The following is an 18,266-nucleotide window of genomic DNA, read 5'->3' on the forward strand; positions in this document are numbered from 1 at the left end:
AAGGATCCAGCGTTGCCGTGAGCTGTGGTGTAGGTTGCAGACGCGGCTCGGATCCCGTGTGGCTGTGGCTCTGGCATCGGCCGGTGGCTACAGCTCTGATTAGACCCTTAGCCTGGGAACCTCCATATGCCGCGGGAGCGGCCCTAGGAAAGGCAAAAAGACAAAAAAAAAAAAGCAAAATCAGCTGCCTAAGGGCTTGAATTTGGGAAATGGCAGAGCCAAGACCGAAGCCCAGTTGTGTCCTGACAAGATCCTGTGCTCCTAACCAGCAGGACATCCAGAGGTGAAAGTACCGAAGGGCCCAGTCAATGTCATGAGCAGTGGTTCTCACCAGGGTTCAGAGGGGCCATCAGTTTGATCTGAGAAGGTCAGAGAAGACTTGTTGGGCAGGGGGTACTGGATCTGTCCCTGCGGGGCGGGGCTGGAATTCAAACAGGCTGAAAAGGGAGTTCCCGTGTGGCTCAGTGGGTTAAGGATCCAGCGTGGTCACTGCAGTGGCTCGAGTCGCTGCTGTGGTGTGGGTTCAATCCCTGGCCCAGGAACTTCTACATGCCATGGGCGCAGTCAAAAAAGAAAAACCAAAACAGGCTGAAAAGACAGTAGAGCATTTTTCTAGGCAGAGAAGGTCCCAACAGCATAGATGTAGAAATGGCAACGCTCAAGGCAGGACTGTTCCTGTGAGAGTGAACTGCCCAGCTGGGCCCGGCTGGGTAAAGTGGAAATAAAACACATAGGCAGCAATGAGGGTCAATTATGTCACTTGTCAATGACCAAAAAAAAAAAAAAGTGGAGCATGACCAGTTTGGAGAAACTTCATGCCACTTCAAGATCTGCCTGGATCCACCAGGCTTTCCTGGGTAAACCTGAAAAATGCAGAGACACCCAGCCTACCACGTGAGGTTGTAAGGGGCAGAGCCAGTCTATCACGGTCTTGCGCTCGTAGGCATATTCAAAATCGACAGTTACCAAATCCTTTTCATTTTTGTTAGGCAAGTTTTCTACAATGTAGCCATAATGCTTCTATGTAGAACTCAGTTGTTTTGTGCAAATACGATGTAAACCATCTTGATAAAAGTGAAACTTTCTAGAGAAAGCAGAACAATGTGGCCAGCTTTCCAAAGCAAGCCCAAAAGGAAGGGTAAAACAGTAAGGGAGAGCCTGCCAAGGCACAGAAGCGGAGAGGCCACAGGAATCAGTGGCCGTAACCGAAAACACGAATTTAAAAAAAGGCGGCTGCCGTGATGATTCCTGGGTGGCTGAACATGATGCAAAAAGGAGTGGGGGCTTTGATAAGACCAATAAAATTGTTAACAACAAGGATTTACTGCATCGCATCAGGAACTATATTCGGTATCTTGTAATAAACTATAATTGAAAAGAATCAAAAAAGAACATACATATATACATACGTATGTATGACTAAATCACTTTGCCGTACGCTTGAGACAAATACGATATGGTCAATCAATTACACTTTACTAAATAAGTCTTACAGTAAAAAAAATTTTTAAATAAAATAAAATCGTCAAACCTCTAGCAAGACTGACGGAGGAAAAAAGACAGGTATTACCAATAACAGAAGTGAAACTGGGGACATCATTACAGACTTCAGGGACAGCAGCAAGATTAATAAAGAAATACTACGGGAGTTCCCGTCGTGGCTCAGTGGTTAACGAATCCGACTAGGAACCATGAGGTTGTGGGTTCGATCCCTGGCCTTGCTCAGTGGGTTACGGATCCAGCATTGCCGTGAGCTGTGGCGTGGGTTGCAGACACGGCTCGGATCCCGAGTTGCTGTGGCTCTAGTGTAGGCCTGCTGCTGCAGCTCCGATTGGACCCCTGGCCTGGGAACCTCCATATGCAGCAGGTGCGGCTCTAGAAAGGACAAAAAAAAAAAAAAGAAAGAAAAGAAAGAAATACTATGAACAACTCAGAAACACAGAAATTTGATAACTAGGTGTGAAATGACGCAATTCCTCAGAAAGCCAAAACTGCCACCATTCACCAGGATATGAAATACACCATTTGAAGAGCCTATTATAACTAGTCCAGAAACTGAATTTATAAATTCAAAACTCTGGCAAAAGCAATCTCCAGGCCCACATGGCTTCAACGGAGAGGTCTACCAAATGTTTAAGGAAGAAGCCATACCAATTCTTCCCAATCTCTCACAGAAAACGAAAGACAAGGGATGGCTTTCCAATTCCCTTTATAAAGTTGCCATTACACTGACACCAAAACCAAAGACAGGAGAAAAAAGAGAACTGCAGACCCATAACCCTCACGAATTTCCAAGCCCAAAAACCTTAACCAAGTATCAGCAAATAGAATTCTGCAATATTTTAAAAGAATTGTATTTGATGAAATTCATCCCAGGGATGCAGGTTTGGTTAAACATTCCAAAATCAATCAACGAAACCCACGACCGTCACAGTCGAAAAGAAAAATCACACGATAAAGTGTCAATCGCTGCAGAAAAAGGACATGACAAAATTGGCCACCCATTCAAGAAACAAAATGCCCAGAAAAGATAGAAATAAAGAACTTCCGCAATTCAATAAAGAGCATCTACAAAAAACCCTCCAGTATCTTACCTCACGGTGGAAAACCTAAGGCTGAACGCTTTCCCCCAAGACCACGAACAAGGCAAGATGCCTGCGCTCGCCACTCGCAGCAGCCAGCAGAGTGCGAGAAGGTCTAGCAATCAGGGCCCCAAAGACAGGAAATCTTTCTTTTCACCTCTCCCTTCGCTACCTAGAGAATGTAGATCCAGGGCCTGTTCCCGGAATAGGGCGACCAGCAGAGACACCTGCAAAGAACCCGGGCTGGGTGCGGTGGGGGGAGCGGGGCCCGGAGAGCAGAGTCCACTCTGTTTTCCATTGTGTCTGCAGGGCCCAGCAAACATTCATTTAGCAAACATTTGCTTTTCCATCTCTGTGTCAATTGCCCTCCTCCCCTGTGAGGTCCCAAACCACAACCCCCAACATCCTCTTTTATCTTTAGCGGAGGATGGAACTTAAGGTGAAGGTTTTGTCCATTTTGTTGCGTGACTCAGTTCGGGGTTTCTTCCCTGTACACAGTTGCTAAACTTCGGTATGATTTTGCTCCTGTTAACCTCTCTCCTGTCAATTAGACCAGCCAGAAGAATCTAGAAGGGTACGTCCTTCCCGACCTGACCTGATTGGAACTACCATGAAAACGTAAACCTTTTAGGTGGTGTTTCTAAGGCGATGAAAAACAATTGATGGATTCGATTCAATCAGTGAAAAAAGAATCAGTCAAGGTAGGGAAGAATTCAAATGGGTCCTTTAGCATAATTGAACTCATAATCGAACTCATAATCTGCAAGAACAAGCATCTCGCAGGTGGAGCCATAAGAAGTCTCCTAATTCTGCTATAAATATCCCTTTCCAGGTAACTCCTGATTCTTTCCCCTCCCTGGATGAGGTACCGATCCCTATGCCCGTTGGCGGTGATAGGTCAAAAAGAAGTCTAGTGACAACTCATTTCCTCTGGACAGGAAGCATCTATGGGAGACAGCTAGGGGATTAAAACAGGAAATCTAAATATAAAGCCCAATCCTAGTTTTGGATGATAATGAGCAGGAAGAGTCATTTCTTAATCTGCCTTAATACAAATTGAATTAGCCATCTAACTAATCCCCTCATTTGACATCTATATTTGCCTGCTAATAAGAAGTTTTAGAAGGATTTAATGACCCCTTAACTAAATCAGTTGCAGAAAACAGAACTTGCTTAAAATATCTGCTCAATCATACTAGCCTCAATATTTTCTTGGCATGGAAATTTTGCCAGGAAAATTTTAATGCAGAGTCCTGACAAAACCCTTAGCCTTTCTGGGCAATAGAGACAAAAATAAAAAAAGAGATGTAATTTACTATGTTACCGACGTAGTTGACAGAAATGATTGTGATGGATAAATAACATGTTAATTGACACAAGTGACCACGGATTTCTAAGAAAAGGACTGCAAATTATAAACGGCTAACTTTCTTATTTACAAGGTCTCTGACTAAAATGAAATAAAGGAGGAAGGGCCCTTAATATAGCTTCTGCGGTATATATAATGACTAAGTTGTTCCATACATGTATTTTTGTGAAGTAAGATCTTTGAAAAAAGAATGTTTTTGCTGCAAATAGGGTTTATTTTTCTCACGTAACAAGAAATTGAGAAGTGGCCGGCAAGACGGATAACAAGGGCTTCCAAATGCCAGTGGTGGCCAGGTTCCATTATCCTGGGCGAGAGGCTTTTATAAGATCCCGGTCACAAAAACCCACGCTAACGTCTGCCTTAAGCTCCTGTCGAGGCGAGGGGTGTGTGCGTGTGCGTGCGTGTGTAAAACATACTCCAATACTGGAGTTCTTCACTTTCTACACTATTGGGGGGGGGGGGGTCCTGTAAGTCCTCGGAAATCAGCCTCCTCCTTTAGTCTGGAGGAAGCTGTCCCCAGGGCTTTGGCGGGAATTATCAAAGCTACGGTGGTGGAATCGGAAACTTCAGAGGCCAGGCCCCCAGGGCAAGCTTTCCAGAGCAGGATGGGCTCCTGTCCGTGACAGGCTCCGGAGAAGAAAACGGCACAGGTCCCCAGAGGCACAGCCATCCCCGGGGTGAGGGCTGGATGGGGCTGGGGTTGCTGCATTTTATTGCTAAGACAATCCTTAAGAATCTGGAGGAGGAGCCCGAAGGGCACCCCAGGCTATCGTGAAAGAGTCGGTCAGAATTACTGACTGTTCCAGTGACCGCAGAGTTGCCCATTAGTTCCCAACGGTAAGCAGATGGAGATCAGAGAAGTGCTTTAGTCCCACGCCTGATGCAATCTCATAAAGGAACCAGATGTTGTATCGCAGAGGGGTTTAAAACTCCAAATGGAAGGTTTCGTTTCTCTGAGATAAGAATGTAATCTCTAAGTCTTTTTTCTTTTCTTTTTTTTTTTTTCTTTTTTTTTTTTTGGTTGCGCCTGCAGCATACAGAAGTTCCCAGGCCAGGGATAGAAACCCACGGCACAGCAGTGACTCGAGCCACGGCAGGGACAACACTGGATCCTTAACCCACTGAGCCACAAGAGAACTATTATAAGTCATTGTTTAAAATTCTTAAAGATAAATTTTCTGGAGTTCCCGTCGTGGCGCAGTGGTTAACGAATCCAACTAGGAACCATGAGGTTGCAGGTTCGGTCCCTGCCCTTGCTCAGTGGGTTAACGATCCGGCGTTGCCGTGAGGTGTGGTGTAGGTCGCAGACGCGGCTCGGATCCCGCGTTGCTGTGGCTCTGGCGTAGGCCGGTGGCTACGGCTCCGATTCAACCCCTAGCCTGGGAACCTCCATATGCCGCGGGAGCAGCCCAAGAAATAGCAACAACAACAACGACAACAACAAAAGACAAAAAGGCAAAAGACAAAAAAAAAAAAAGATAAATTTTCTTGTCTAAGCTTACACATCCCTATGGACTTCATGGAAAGAAATTCAAAAATTGAGATGCATTTTCTAGATCAAACGTAAGAGAGCACAACATTGAATGTATAACGTCCCGAAGCATCCTAGTAGGTTTTTTGGTTTGTTTGTCTTTTCTAGGGCCGCACCCAGCATATGGAGGTTCCCAGACTAGGGGTCTAATTGGAGCTGTAGCCACCGGTCTACACCAGAGCCATAGCAATGCAGGATCCGGGCCGCATCTGTGACCTACACCACAGCTCATGGCCATGCTGGATCCTGAACCCACTGAGCAAGGCCAGGAATCGAACCTGCAACCTCACGGTTCCCAGTCGGATTCCTTAACCACTGAGCCACGACAGGAACCCCTCTTTTCTTTTCTTTCTTTTTTTTTTTTTTTTTCATCCTATTAGGTTTGGCCTGCTCTCTGTTTCATGGATGTGGCAAGACTGGGGGTGAGAAAGCACTGAAGCCAGCAAAGACTTGATACCTACCTTCCCACCAAGACCTTGGCATTACACCAAGGTAATCTCTTCCTTGTTCCCTAACTCACTCTGCTCGATCCTACCACAGATCCGTCGTGGTTTTCCCTCTCCCTAGCCAGTCACTCCGACTTAGACTGTCTCTGCTCTCTTCTGGGCCTATCCACACAGCCTCCGTGTCTTTGTGGGTTCAGCTCCAGCCCTGTCTCCTCCATGAAGCCTCTGCCAACCTCTCCAGCCAGAGTGGCCTCTCTACCCATTGAGGTTCTGCCATCTATTCTACGTTTCATCATGTAGAATATGATGTGTGACATGTGTCGCACTGTCCCTTGTCAGTTTCGGCTCCAGCTCTTAATCTGTTTCCTGCTCCAAATCGGTACCGCCAACCTGCTAGAAATCTGCAGAACGATGACTCGCTGGCGCCTCCACTCAGCATGTGCAAAAGAACACATCATCTTCTGTACCAGTCACCCCCCCAACACACACACACACACACACACACACAATCTCCTCTCCATCCCTTCTCCATTAATGGCAGTCAGCATGTACCCAACACTTCCTGCATCTAAGGCACTAGGGAGACAGAAAGGTATACCAAGATGAATCATTTCCCTTTGCCCGCCCTGTCAGGCTGAGTTGGGTACCCCCCTTCTTCTCACCACGCTCCAGAGCACCCTGTATTTAGAATGGATCCTACTGTACGCTAACGAGGTCTTCCCCTCACTAGACTGAACACCGGGAGGGCAAGAGGCGCGCCTTGGGTTTCTCTGCCTCACCCGTGCCCAGGTCTGAGACTGACAGCCTCGTCCTGGCAAATAACCCTTGGCTGCCTGGCTGGGTGGATGACAGACACCCCATGCCCACACGTAGCTCACCCGCGTGCTGGGCCCCGAGACGGCGGTACCCCCACATCTTCCTTCTTCCCCATCCCTGATCGTCAGCGAGGCTTCCGGATTCTATTTTCCCCGTATCCGCTGCATCTGTCCACTCTCTCTTCCTCGCCACCATCACCAAAGTGGCCCACACCACTATCCCGAGTGCGGGGACCTCGGCAGCGGTCGCGACGGGTGTCCCCGCATCCTCATTCGTTCCCCCCACCACTTCCCTGCCATCCAGCCCCAGCACCGCCACTCGAAAGATCTCTCTAAATCCCATGCCATGCCCAGCTTCAAGCTTGTCTTTGGCACCCTTCTTGAGTAGCTCCGGCCCAAGGCCCCGCCCCTTCTCTCAGTCACCTGACCCTCAACCCAATCCACCTCCCGCCCACCCCATGCTTTCCTACTTCCCAGCCCTAACTTCGTAACTCCTAACCTTCTTCTCCTTTCAGAAGCTTCTTTTCATCATTCAAGACCCAATTCAAGTGCTTTTTTTCCTCTTAGGTTATTGTTAATCAAATCTTTTTCTTTACTCCTCCGACAGCATCCTATATCGAGCTTTGTCTATGTCACCTGTCCTGTCTGCCAAGGATCCTTTAACCCACTGTGCCAGCCCGGGATCAAATCCACGCCTCCACAACGACTCAAAACACCGCATCATGGTGAGAATTACTCGTTACGTTTTGAAAGGATCACTCTGGCTACTGAGTTTCAATTCGATTATAGGAGGAAGTTCCCATGTGGTGCAGAGGGTTAAGGATCCGGCATTGCTGCAGCTGTGGCACAGGTTGCAACCGCAGCACAGGTTTGATCCCTGGCCTGGGAACTTCTGCATGCTGTGGGCACAGCCAATTAAAAAAAAAATGGGGGTGTGCTGTCTGTCCACTTCCACCCACCACTCAACAATGCTTGGGATTTCCAGGCCAGGAAGCAAGCGCTGTTCCTTTTAGTTTTGCAGATGAAGGCACTGAATCAGGGAACAGTGTCAGAGTGAATCTGGAAAATCATCTAAAGATCCTAACAAGCAGATTACACCAAATAAAAGATGTAGCAAGGGGTAAAAAATCAGCTGTGAAAATCATCAAACCCAAGGAAATTTCAGGCCAGGCCTATGAAAACACTTCAAGGCTCAACAGAAATTTCTCAATTCCCAGGAATAAAAAATAATAAGAAATCCACATATACAGATATAACTAAACACTTATTCCTTTGAAGGAGATGCCCCACCTTCGCCCAACACACAATACAGAAAAGCATGAAACTAAATTTCATCTCAAATGCTTTAGGGAAAAGCTCCCAACAGTGATTATCTTAGAGGAGGGGGCAAAGGAGAGAGGAGTTTTCTTATCTACATTATCTAGTGCACGAAGTTTTACCTAATTTACAGTGAGCCTGCAATTTTGTTAAGTAATGGCATTAATGTTGAGGCACTAAAAAAGGAATAAAGACATTGACCAAAGAAAACAATACACTGGAGTTCCCGTCATGGCTCAGCAGTTAACGAATCCGACTACGGACCATGAGATTGTAGGTTCGATCCCTGGCCTCACTCCGTGGGTTAAGGACCCAGCGTTGCCGTGAGCTGTGGTGTAGGTGGCAGACGCGGCTCGGATCCTGTGTGGCTGTGACTGTGGTGTAGGCCGGTGGCTACAGCTCCCATTGGACCCCTAGCCTGAGAACCTCCATATGCCTCAGGTGTGGCCCTAGAAAAGGAAAGAAAAAAAAAAAAAAAAGGAAAGAAAACAATACACTGAGGAACTAACGACGAAAAGGGATGAAGGGATGAAGAGGGATGAAGGGGGGTGGGGATTGGGACTGGCATGTGCACCCTGAGGTCTATGGAATGATTGACCAACGGGCACCTGCTGTAGAGCACAGAGAACTCTACCCAACGTTCTGTGATCGTCTATATGGGAAAAGAATCTGATAAAGAATGGAACCACTTTGTTGTACAGCAGAAATGAGCACAAGCTTGTCATCAACTATACTTCAATAAAACTTCACAAAATGAAGAGAATTTTCGAAAAAAGAAAGAATAAATATAAGGAGCGCTTGGGGAAATAGTTTTGAAGACTGAAGAGGTGTAAGAATGCGAATAACTGAATACTATTTTATCTGTATTGCGACATATTTTTATACTGCCAGGGTTTGGGTTCTGGTTTTGGTTTTTGGTAGCAGAGGGAGGACCTACTTTCTTAAATAATAAAAGGCAAGTACACGACCTAAGAAACTTCTAGAAAGATTATTACGAGTGAGGAGATTTCTTTCTCTGGGTATCATTATGCAAAAGAGTACACAGCTAGCAGTACGCAACGGGTTAAGGGCAATCTTATTCACAATCAAAGCAGCCAGACAGCTTCCTGCAGTTCTATGATTGTTATTTCTCCAACACATTTAGACTTAGGTCTGCTCGAAGAGCTTAGGGCTAAAAAAGGAAGTTAGCACATGGCCTCGCTTATTGTTGTGTTCTGCCACGGCGATTCTTAGAGGAGCAGGAAGGGCTGTGTGCTACGTTACATGAGCTAGAATTAGTAGACAGAAGGGGACACAGTTAAGGTGGGGCAGTTGTCTGAGCTTTGAATTCTTTCGATTTTTTAGCTTTTGGCTGCTTTGATGTAATCTAAATACAACTTCGTTCCAAAATATCTAATCACAGATTTTCCCCAGTTCTGTTCTAGTCTTATTTTTGACATACACATACAAGGACCAACAATTTCTGTTGACCCATTAAAGCTACAAGATTTGCAGGCAGAATTCCAAGAAAGGACAAGAGTCCCAGGCAAGAAAGCTCTGAAAAGACTGACTTACCACTGGATTTAATTTCTCGGACATAATTACTAGGGAACCAGCCTGTTCTCCCATTTAAAGTGCCTTCCCACCAGCCTCCTTCTTCGACTCTAGTAACATAAATGATGTCCCCTTTACAGACGGACAGTTCGTCTTCATTCGTCTGCTTAAAGTTGAATCTCGCCTTTACTATCAACTGGTGACTTCCATTTTCCGTCATCTCCTAGAGAAACCAAAGCCGTAGCAGGTTAGGCGCTCATCTCAATGAGGAGGGGGCAGACATTCCATGCATTTAGGCAAATAAAGTAGGGTGACCGAGGATCAGACCCAGGTCCATTTCGGTCTTGAGTTTTTACCTTTCATGGGTAGGCCTTGCGGGGGGGGGGAGGTCGGGGGGGATTAATAAAGCCCTCAAAACCATGTGCAAAGTTGCATTCGTGAGAACGTGTGGGTTTTTTTTGGGGGGGGGGTCATAGCTTTTATGTCCTTCTCCCCATCCATTATCTAAAGATACTTATTTAAATGAGTCCAGGAAAGAAAGTAGAATAATAAACGAGCCCACCTTGCCTCTACCCAACACCCAGACATAGTCTTACATAATTATATGACCAAGATTAGATACTAACCTACTCTCATAAAATCTGCCTCCCACCTCCCAATTACTAAGAATACCTTAAATCGGCTAAGACTTAGTCACAGGCAAAGATCAAATATCCCATGGTTACCTAAATCGGGAGTTCTTAAGCTGTCACGGGGCGGGGGGCTTTGAGAAGCTGAGAGCACCAAGATGCTTTACCCCAAACACGGACCCCCATAAATTCACAGACAGGAGGTTCTGCATAAAATGCGAGAGGGCCCGAGGGGTATGCAACCCTTCTGAAAGGAATCTGTGATCTCAAAAGGTTAAGTGCTTTCGAAGTAATTAAAGTACTTTGGAAGTAACAGCTCATGATGGCTGAAAGCAAGTGGGTGGCTTTTGACAAGGAAAAAAGGTCTCAAAAGAGCAGGAGACAGGGCGCTTCCTCCCAAATGCGAGCTCCCATTAAGACCAAACGCAGAGAGGCCTGAGCCCTCCCCAGACAGGGGCTCAGCAGGGGCGCCAAAGGAATGGGGCGGCGGGAGACAAAACGAAAATGACAGCAGGGATGATGAGAGCGGGTGCTCTCCAGTGACTGCCTGCTAGGTGCCAGGAGCGCTTCGGTTCCCCTGAGAAACCCAGGGAGAGGGGAATTAGCAGCCAAGCTCCCTCAGGAAGTGGTCCTAATGACGGGTATTTGCATGGCACTCTCGGGTGCTCAGTTCCAGAAGGGCCGGGACCTTGGGGCTTCAGCTTAGATTTTCTGACTGTGCCCAACACGCCATCGCCATCGATCTGTCCCAGTGGGTACGAGGTTTCAAATTCGTTTTCTCACAGCGCCCCCAAGTAAGCGGAACGGCTATCTGCCCACCTCTGCGGACGTAACCGAGACCGCCGGCTGATGGGTTTCCAAGCAGGCAGGGAAGATGTGGAGACTCCACTTACCCCGGGCTTTGACTGCCTTTGCAGCCCTGGAGCTGCGCTAGACACTGCTCCCTGTGGGCTTGTCTGGGAACTATTAGCAGCGCTAAGAGCAGAGGAGCGTCCGCATGGTCTTTCTGAGAGCTGATCTGTGAAAAGAGGAAAAGGCACCGTGAAGAGAACCACGCGTGTCAGGAAAAAAAAAAAACAACAAAAAACAAAAAGCCCCACATCTCCAGCAGAACGTGATCTTTCAGGGGACCTTATCAGAGGCCATCTGACCAGAATTCTAGCTGTTATCATCTCGAACACGCCCGGCGGCTTATTTCACCCCCTCCCCCAGGAAGGAGGCCAACTTCTTTTTCTTGTCTTAACCTTACTGGCCATTGCTCTCCAGTAGAATGAAAAACAGCGACAGAACCACATTTTCTCTTAACCCATTTCCCTACAACTCTTCCCTCTTGCACCAGTTGCAACAGTATATGCCGTTAGCCCGGGCAAGACTATATTGGGTACCAAACAGCTGTTTGTGGCTCTTATTACTTCGAAATATTTCAAATTTCTCGCTTTGTTTTTTGGCCCATAACTGAGGGGTTCTTTTCTTCCTTGCATGGAACAGTATGTGCGGCACATAGAATGTAAAATCCCCCTTGTGCCTGGGGCGGCGGGGAGGGGGACGTGGCGGGGGGGGGAGGGAATGAGAGAGAATGTGTGTCTGGGAAAGATGCAATCCTGATACCAGAATTATTTTTTCTTAATTAAAAAAAAATCAAACTCAAGAGTCTCCTCTTCCTTGAAACCTTGTGAAATTGGATCAGACCCGCACTGCGCCGCCGCCGGGTGTTTTCAGAATGCTGAGAGCCTGCTAAAGGGAGGAGCTGGCTTGCTGACAAATTCAAATGAGGGTTCTTTTCCTCTCCATTTATTTTTAAAAGACATAAACTGCAAAAGTCTAAAGCCCAAACATTCCCTAGGCGACAAGCTCAGTATCCAAGTAAGTTCCTTGGTGCTGTGGGTTTTAACTTTCACCTCCTTGTATTTTATAAATATCTGTGGCAAAGGAAGAGACTGTAAAACTTGCGAGGAGAGTTTGGCAAAGGAACGTATAATTTGTACGGCATAATGTTAGAATTATACGCTCCTCCCTGCTCAGAACTGGAGAGTTGTCATGTGTGTTAAATATAGTCACTTGAATTAGCTGTACTTTCTGCTATACGCCTTGCAATAACTCAAAAGCATTTTCTTCCAAATAGCAAAAGAACAACTTCGGAGAAGTATTTTTACATGTATTGCTATTATATACAGCTCTTTTGACTAAAAACTATAATTACTTGATAGCTTCCTAGATGCTCCAGCCTATTTGGCACTTGGTTATATTGTCTGCTCTTGTTCTCTAATTGTTTCACGTGGGTAAGTCGAGTCTCCCTAAATAGACGGTAATTTTCTCAAGGGCGGGCACCACGTCTCAAGCTTCCTTTGCAGCACCTGGCAATGCTGGGAACACAGCCTGTTGACTCTCCAAGGGTTCGAGTGGCAAGACCCGTGTCGGCACCGTCAGGGCTCCGGTGTCAAGCAGATGTGGGTCTGAATCCCAGGTCTGGAGCTTAGGCAACCGTGGGCCTGCCTTTCTTTATCTGGAAAAGGGATCTAATAATAATACCTATTCCCGGGGTTGTTTCAAAGCCTGAATAAGACCATCGACGGCTCTTAGGACAGCCTAGCCCATGGTGAAGGGCGCGACGCATTTTAACTGTGGGTATTATTGCACAGGTGCATGTAAGACACTATATATCACAGAAGGAATCAAGTTATATTTTGTTATCATTTTCTTCGCATTTGCTAGGATTTATATTTAATTCCGCCAGCGTGATGGGTCAAAACATTTAAATAAATGAGGTCCTTTTCACTCACTATGAAGCCGAGCTTTCATTTCCAGGGCAAGGTTACTGCGGGTTCCTTCACACGGACAAAGACATGCAGAAAATGATGAGAAAAATTTGTCTCTGGTGGGGAAAGGGAAGTAACGGCTACATTTTGTAAACTTTATGAAAAAGGGAACTGGCCTTTTTCCTTTTTATTTTCTGTCTTGTTATATTCAGCTGCCTACTCAATAGCTTCGAATGAAATCGTTTCCCAGTGCTTAGAGTGAGGGCATTCGAATAACACCTAGGAAAGTTGTGTTTAAGTCCTAAACTAGGATGAATCAAAGCACTTGGCACCCACTGGGGTTCATTTCGGGAGAGGAGATAGATGTGCAGCAATGAGACAATCCTGGCCAGAGCTGGCCCCCAGGGTAATGGGAAACCCGGGAACCCAAACATGTCACCCGGAGACCTGCTTACCTTCTGTGGCTTTGTTGACAGCTAAAAGAGTGCTCAGAACCTTGGAGAAATTGACCCCTGCATAAAGGTCATCCGGATCAAAGGCCTATGAGAAAGGAAATTGAAACTGTAAGACAACTCAGCAAACCCAGCCATAAGAAGGCCACTTCCTCCAGCTCTCAGGAGAAAAAAATGTAAAAGCCCAGACCCTAAACCTCTGTACACCTTTGGGAGAAATGAAAGCAGCAGCTGAGCTGCCTGATGACATGTGGCAGGCCATCAGTGAGTCAGAGAGAAGCAGTAATGGGAAATGAGAGCCGCGCTGAGTGTAGGGCCCACCAGGAAATGCAGAGACCCACTCTTGTGACCTGAACACATCAATACGCTCAGCCCCGTTACCGGAAACTCAATGCATGGGTTACGGTCACTGCCCAGCACCTACACGAGGTCCTTAACAGCAAGGTCCACGAGCAAGGAGGGGGAGCCTTCTGGCCCGTCTGCCCCTCAACAGTTTACTTCTCTCTGCTGCCCATTCTCCCCATGGCCACCGCCATCTCCCAGCTCCCTGGCATCCCAACCCTGCGCCACCCATACTTTCAGCCCAGGCCTGCCTCTTGCTCCCAGGCTCAGAGCCCAGCTTCTGCGGCTTGACCTTGCCCCCTCAGCTCATCTCCGTGGATCTGAACCTTGGCCTGCCTGAGCCTATAGGTTCTCCCTAGCCTTGGGTGATTTTTCCAAATACGACCTCTGGCCTTCGGTATTACTCAACTGCCAGCAACAGAACATTAAAGAAATACAATATTTCACTGTGCCCGTCCTTGTCGAAACCATCATTCGGATATCCCACTGTCCCTGAGGAAGATATCAATCAGTTGTTGTTTTAAAGACAATTTAGGAGATCCTGTGATGGCTCAGCAGAAATGAATCTGGCTAGTATCCATGAGGACACAGGTTCAATCCCTGACCTCGCTCAGTGGGTTAGGGATCCTGCATTGCTGTGAGCTGTGGTGTAGGTCGCAGACGCGGCTTGGATTCCATGTTGCTGTGGCTGTGGCGTAGGCCAGCGGCTGCAGCTCCAATTCAGCCCCTAGCCTGGGAACCTCCATATGCCTCGGGCACGGCCCTAAAACGACAAAACATAAATAAATAAAGACAATTTAATTGTTACTTTAAAAATGTATTCAGGGAGTTTCCATTGTGGCTCAGCAGGTTATGAACCCAATTAGTGTCTGTGAGGATGCGGGTTCGATCCCTGGCCTCGCTCAGTGGGTTAAGGATCCGGCATTGCCGTGAGCTGTGGTGGGCTCAGATCCCACATTGCTGTGGCTGTGGTGTAGGCCAGCAGCTCTGATTCCACCCCTTGCCTGGGAACTTGCATACGGCTCAGGTGCGGGCCTAAAAAAAAAATGTATTCAATATCTTGTAATAACCTGTAATGGAAACAAATCTGAAAAAGTATAGCGATATGTAAAACTGAATCACTTTGCCATACACCTTAAATATTGTACATCAGCTATACTTCAATAAAAAATAAAAATAAAAATAGTCAATGTATTAAAAGGTATGGAGACTTCTTCTAGTCCCATATATGTATGTTTAAAACTAGACGTATTCTCAAGCATAAGCACAAACTATTAATCTGGAGCCACTGATGCAGATACATAATCATAAGCCCACCTTCTAGACAGAAATACGCCTTCTAGAAGCATTTTGTTCCAGGATGTTTAGAGGTTTGCATCTTTTATTCTCAAATGTGGCGACGGGAATAAAATGCTCATGGGGGAATGGTTGGTAATGAGCCTGAGACTGCGAAGGATCTGCCTTCCCATTAGGTAGAGACATTTGCCACATTTCTAATCTGCATGTTTTCTGGGAGCCACGTCAAGACCCAATTTTATCTTCTGTGTGTACATATTCTTCAAGACCTACAATCTGTCTCTAAAATGAAAATACATAGCATCCATTTTTTTTTTCAAATTTGGGGGGGCCATGAATATAAACAATATATGCAAATGTGAGCTTACGGTAGTCCGCCTCTTCCGAGATTCACAATTCTGATTCATTTAATCAATGAATGTTTTGCATTCAAACTTAAAACGACTGAAGAACCAAATCACATTTAAAAATGAGACACTAATGTACTTTTAGCAAAGGGGGAAATGCCAGTATTACTGAAGAGTTAAATGACACTACAATCCAAATATGTTTCTGATGCTACAAGACAAAATGTCTTCAGGAATAAATTGATAGGCATTCTGATTCAGTTTGCCAAAGCCTGGCTCAACAAGACACAACAGACCCTAGAGAAAGCATCCAGTATTCCAGTGCTTCCAGACTTACTGAAGCTCCCTCAGACCTGATCAATGGGAAAGCATTAATGACATATATGTCAGCAAAAAACTCATTTGTTTTTGGCCCATAATTCTTAATGGGACTATGAGCATGCATATGCATGTGGATATGTGTGTTGGGTAGGTGTGGTGGAGATGAGTAGAGTCTCAAATAATAAACAGGAGTTCCCTGGTGGCTCAGTGGGTTAAGGATCTGGTGTCGTCCCTGCTGTGGCTTAGGTCGCTGCTGCGGCGCAGATTCCATCCCTGACCTGGGAACTTTTGCATGTTGCAGACATGGCCAAATAATAAAAATAATAATAAAAGAAAATAATAAACAGACAAATATTAGCAGAATATTAATATATTTTGAGAGCAAAAGCTGTGATTAAAAGCCCCCCCCTTCTTTTGATGTTGCCCCTTATCCAGGCTCAGTGACTGCCTGTATGTGCCGATGCTGGCAGTATTCCCTTGTATTGGTACTGGACTGAATTTGAGAACAAATCAACTGATCAGAAAACGAAACAGGCATCAACAAGAGGCACTGCGTCTGCTTGAGGGAAGTTGCCTGTGCTACACACGGTTCTGTTTTTAGAAAACCTCAATACACTAGAATTTACCCACAGATGCTGTTCTGAAGCACTCGGAACTACATAGGAAGAAGTTGGAAGACGCCTCTAGGGACCAGTAGGGAAGGCAGCAACTGAGGGTGATGTTTTCAGAGCAGAAGGAAGATTAGTTACAACCATGAACACCCGCCACCGCACCACACCCCCGGAAGCCTCACACGGGCACTTGAGATGGGTCACCTACTAAGAGGGAAATGTTACTTGGAGGGAGGGCAGTACTTGCAGCTCTGATGAGTCTTTTACACCCCAGTGGAACTGAGAGCCGTGAGACCACGTTTAGAGAGGATGACGTGGAGAAAAACGAAGGGCACTGGATTCCAACTGGGAAGAACAAGAGAGACAGCCCCAGCATGGAGAGGCTGTGAAGAGAGCCAAGAGAAGTAGAGTCCAAGGCAAGCCACCTGCCTAGGACTAATCCCAATCATCTGCATGTACAAAATGCAGACCCAAGTCCCCTTTGCCACCTGCAAAGCACTGGGATGGTTACAGGTAATGCAAATATGTACTTTAGTGCTGTGTGTTGGTTTCTCAATACAAAGTGCCGACGGCACTCATCTCCTAGTACGCTGTGCAAGCCTCACTCGCCTGTCGAGTGTCTCTGGTATGAAACTGAGTTCCAGATTAGCTGAACTTTCTTTACAACCGATTCCGGGGCAGAAATTGGCTGGTGAGTCCCACCCAGTTGTATCCATGAAGGTCAGATGAACAGCAGGATTCCCCTCCCTCCATTTACCCCGACTGTGAGGCACACAGGACGGGAAGGACTGCTTCTTAGACTACTGCCCATGGTGTCAAGGTCCCACACCTGCCATGGGATGAGGCAAGGTTCAAACATAACAACAACGACAAAGAAACACATTTACTCTATTCTAGGTAAGCAAGAGGAGAGACAGGGACTAAAGCTCCTCAAGGGTTGTTGGGGGTTTTTTTAAGTATTTACATATAGCCAGGAGTTCCCGTCGTGGTGCAGTGGTTAACAAATCCGACTAGGAACCATGAGGTTGCAGGTTCGGTCCCTGCCCTTGCTCAGTGGGTTAACGATCCGGCGTTGCCGTGAGCTGTGGTGTAGGTTGCAGACGCGGCTCGGATCCCACGTTGCTGTGGCTCTGGCAAAGGCCAGTGGCTCCAGCTCCGATTCGACCCCTAGCCTGGGAACCTCCATATGCCGTGGGAGCGGCCCAAGAAATAGCAAAAAAGACAAAAAAAAAAAAAAAAGTATTTACATATAGCCAGCCTAAGGGCCAATCGTAGGTGAACAGCTGAAATCAGACAAGGCATTTCATTTTCAAATGTTTCCCCACATTTTTCCCACTTTGGAGATTCACAAAGACTGCAAAACCTCTTTTCCATCCACTAAACACCAGGTGTTAACTCTGAATTGTTGGGGATCTGCCAGTATAAGCCGCACAGAAGTTAATATTTATATGGCTTTACAAATAGATCCTTTTGGAGTAGTTTTCAGTTTCAACATGGATGCTATTTTATGACATTTTCTCTAAACTGACAAAAGCAAGGAAGCATAGAAGAAACCTCCCCCCGCCCCAGCCACTCGATCATCTTACAGCTACAATTTCCTGATTTACCGAGCCCTTGATAGTGCTCAGTGCTGACACCGTGCTTGGCGTCATCCTAGCCACCCCATTCATTGCCCTTGACCCTCCCAGCAAGCCTGTAAGGTGGGCACAATTATTTCCCCCGTTTTAAACATAAGTAAACTGTGGCTCAAGAGTAGTTAAGTCCCCAAGCAAGAAAGTGACGGAGCCAATAAGAATACACGAGAAAGTGCTCTGAGGGGCACTCTAGCCCTGTATGCACACTTGACATATCTCCATGAGACATTAAAAAAAAATGAGAATGAAATCTGCGAGTTTGTACACAGAAAGAAATCCCTTGCT

At 46.4% G+C, this 18,266-nt stretch overlaps 1 protein-coding gene across 15 annotated transcripts in view; it reads right to left on the bottom strand.

The window, feature by feature from the left end:
* Nucleotides 1-18,266, bottom strand: part of ARHGEF6 (Rac/Cdc42 guanine nucleotide exchange factor 6) — a 120,711-nt gene that overhangs the window by 73,717 nt on the left and 28,728 nt on the right. For all 15 annotated transcript variants that reach the window (XM_021080556.1, XM_021080559.1, XM_021080555.1 and 12 more), the window contains 3 exons: nucleotides 13,434-13,518; nucleotides 11,116-11,240; nucleotides 9,615-9,816 (listed from right to left, as the gene is read on the bottom strand). In XM_021080556.1, coding sequence (XP_020936215.1) covers nucleotides 9,615-9,816; nucleotides 11,116-11,240; nucleotides 13,434-13,518 — 412 coding nt within the window. The remainder of the gene's footprint in view (nucleotides 1-9,614; nucleotides 9,817-11,115; nucleotides 11,241-13,433; nucleotides 13,519-18,266) is intronic.

This window comes from Sus scrofa, chromosome X, assembly GCF_000003025.6.
Source record: "Sus scrofa isolate TJ Tabasco breed Duroc chromosome X, Sscrofa11.1, whole genome shotgun sequence".
Lineage (NCBI taxonomy): Eukaryota > Metazoa > Chordata > Mammalia > Artiodactyla > Suidae > Sus > Sus scrofa.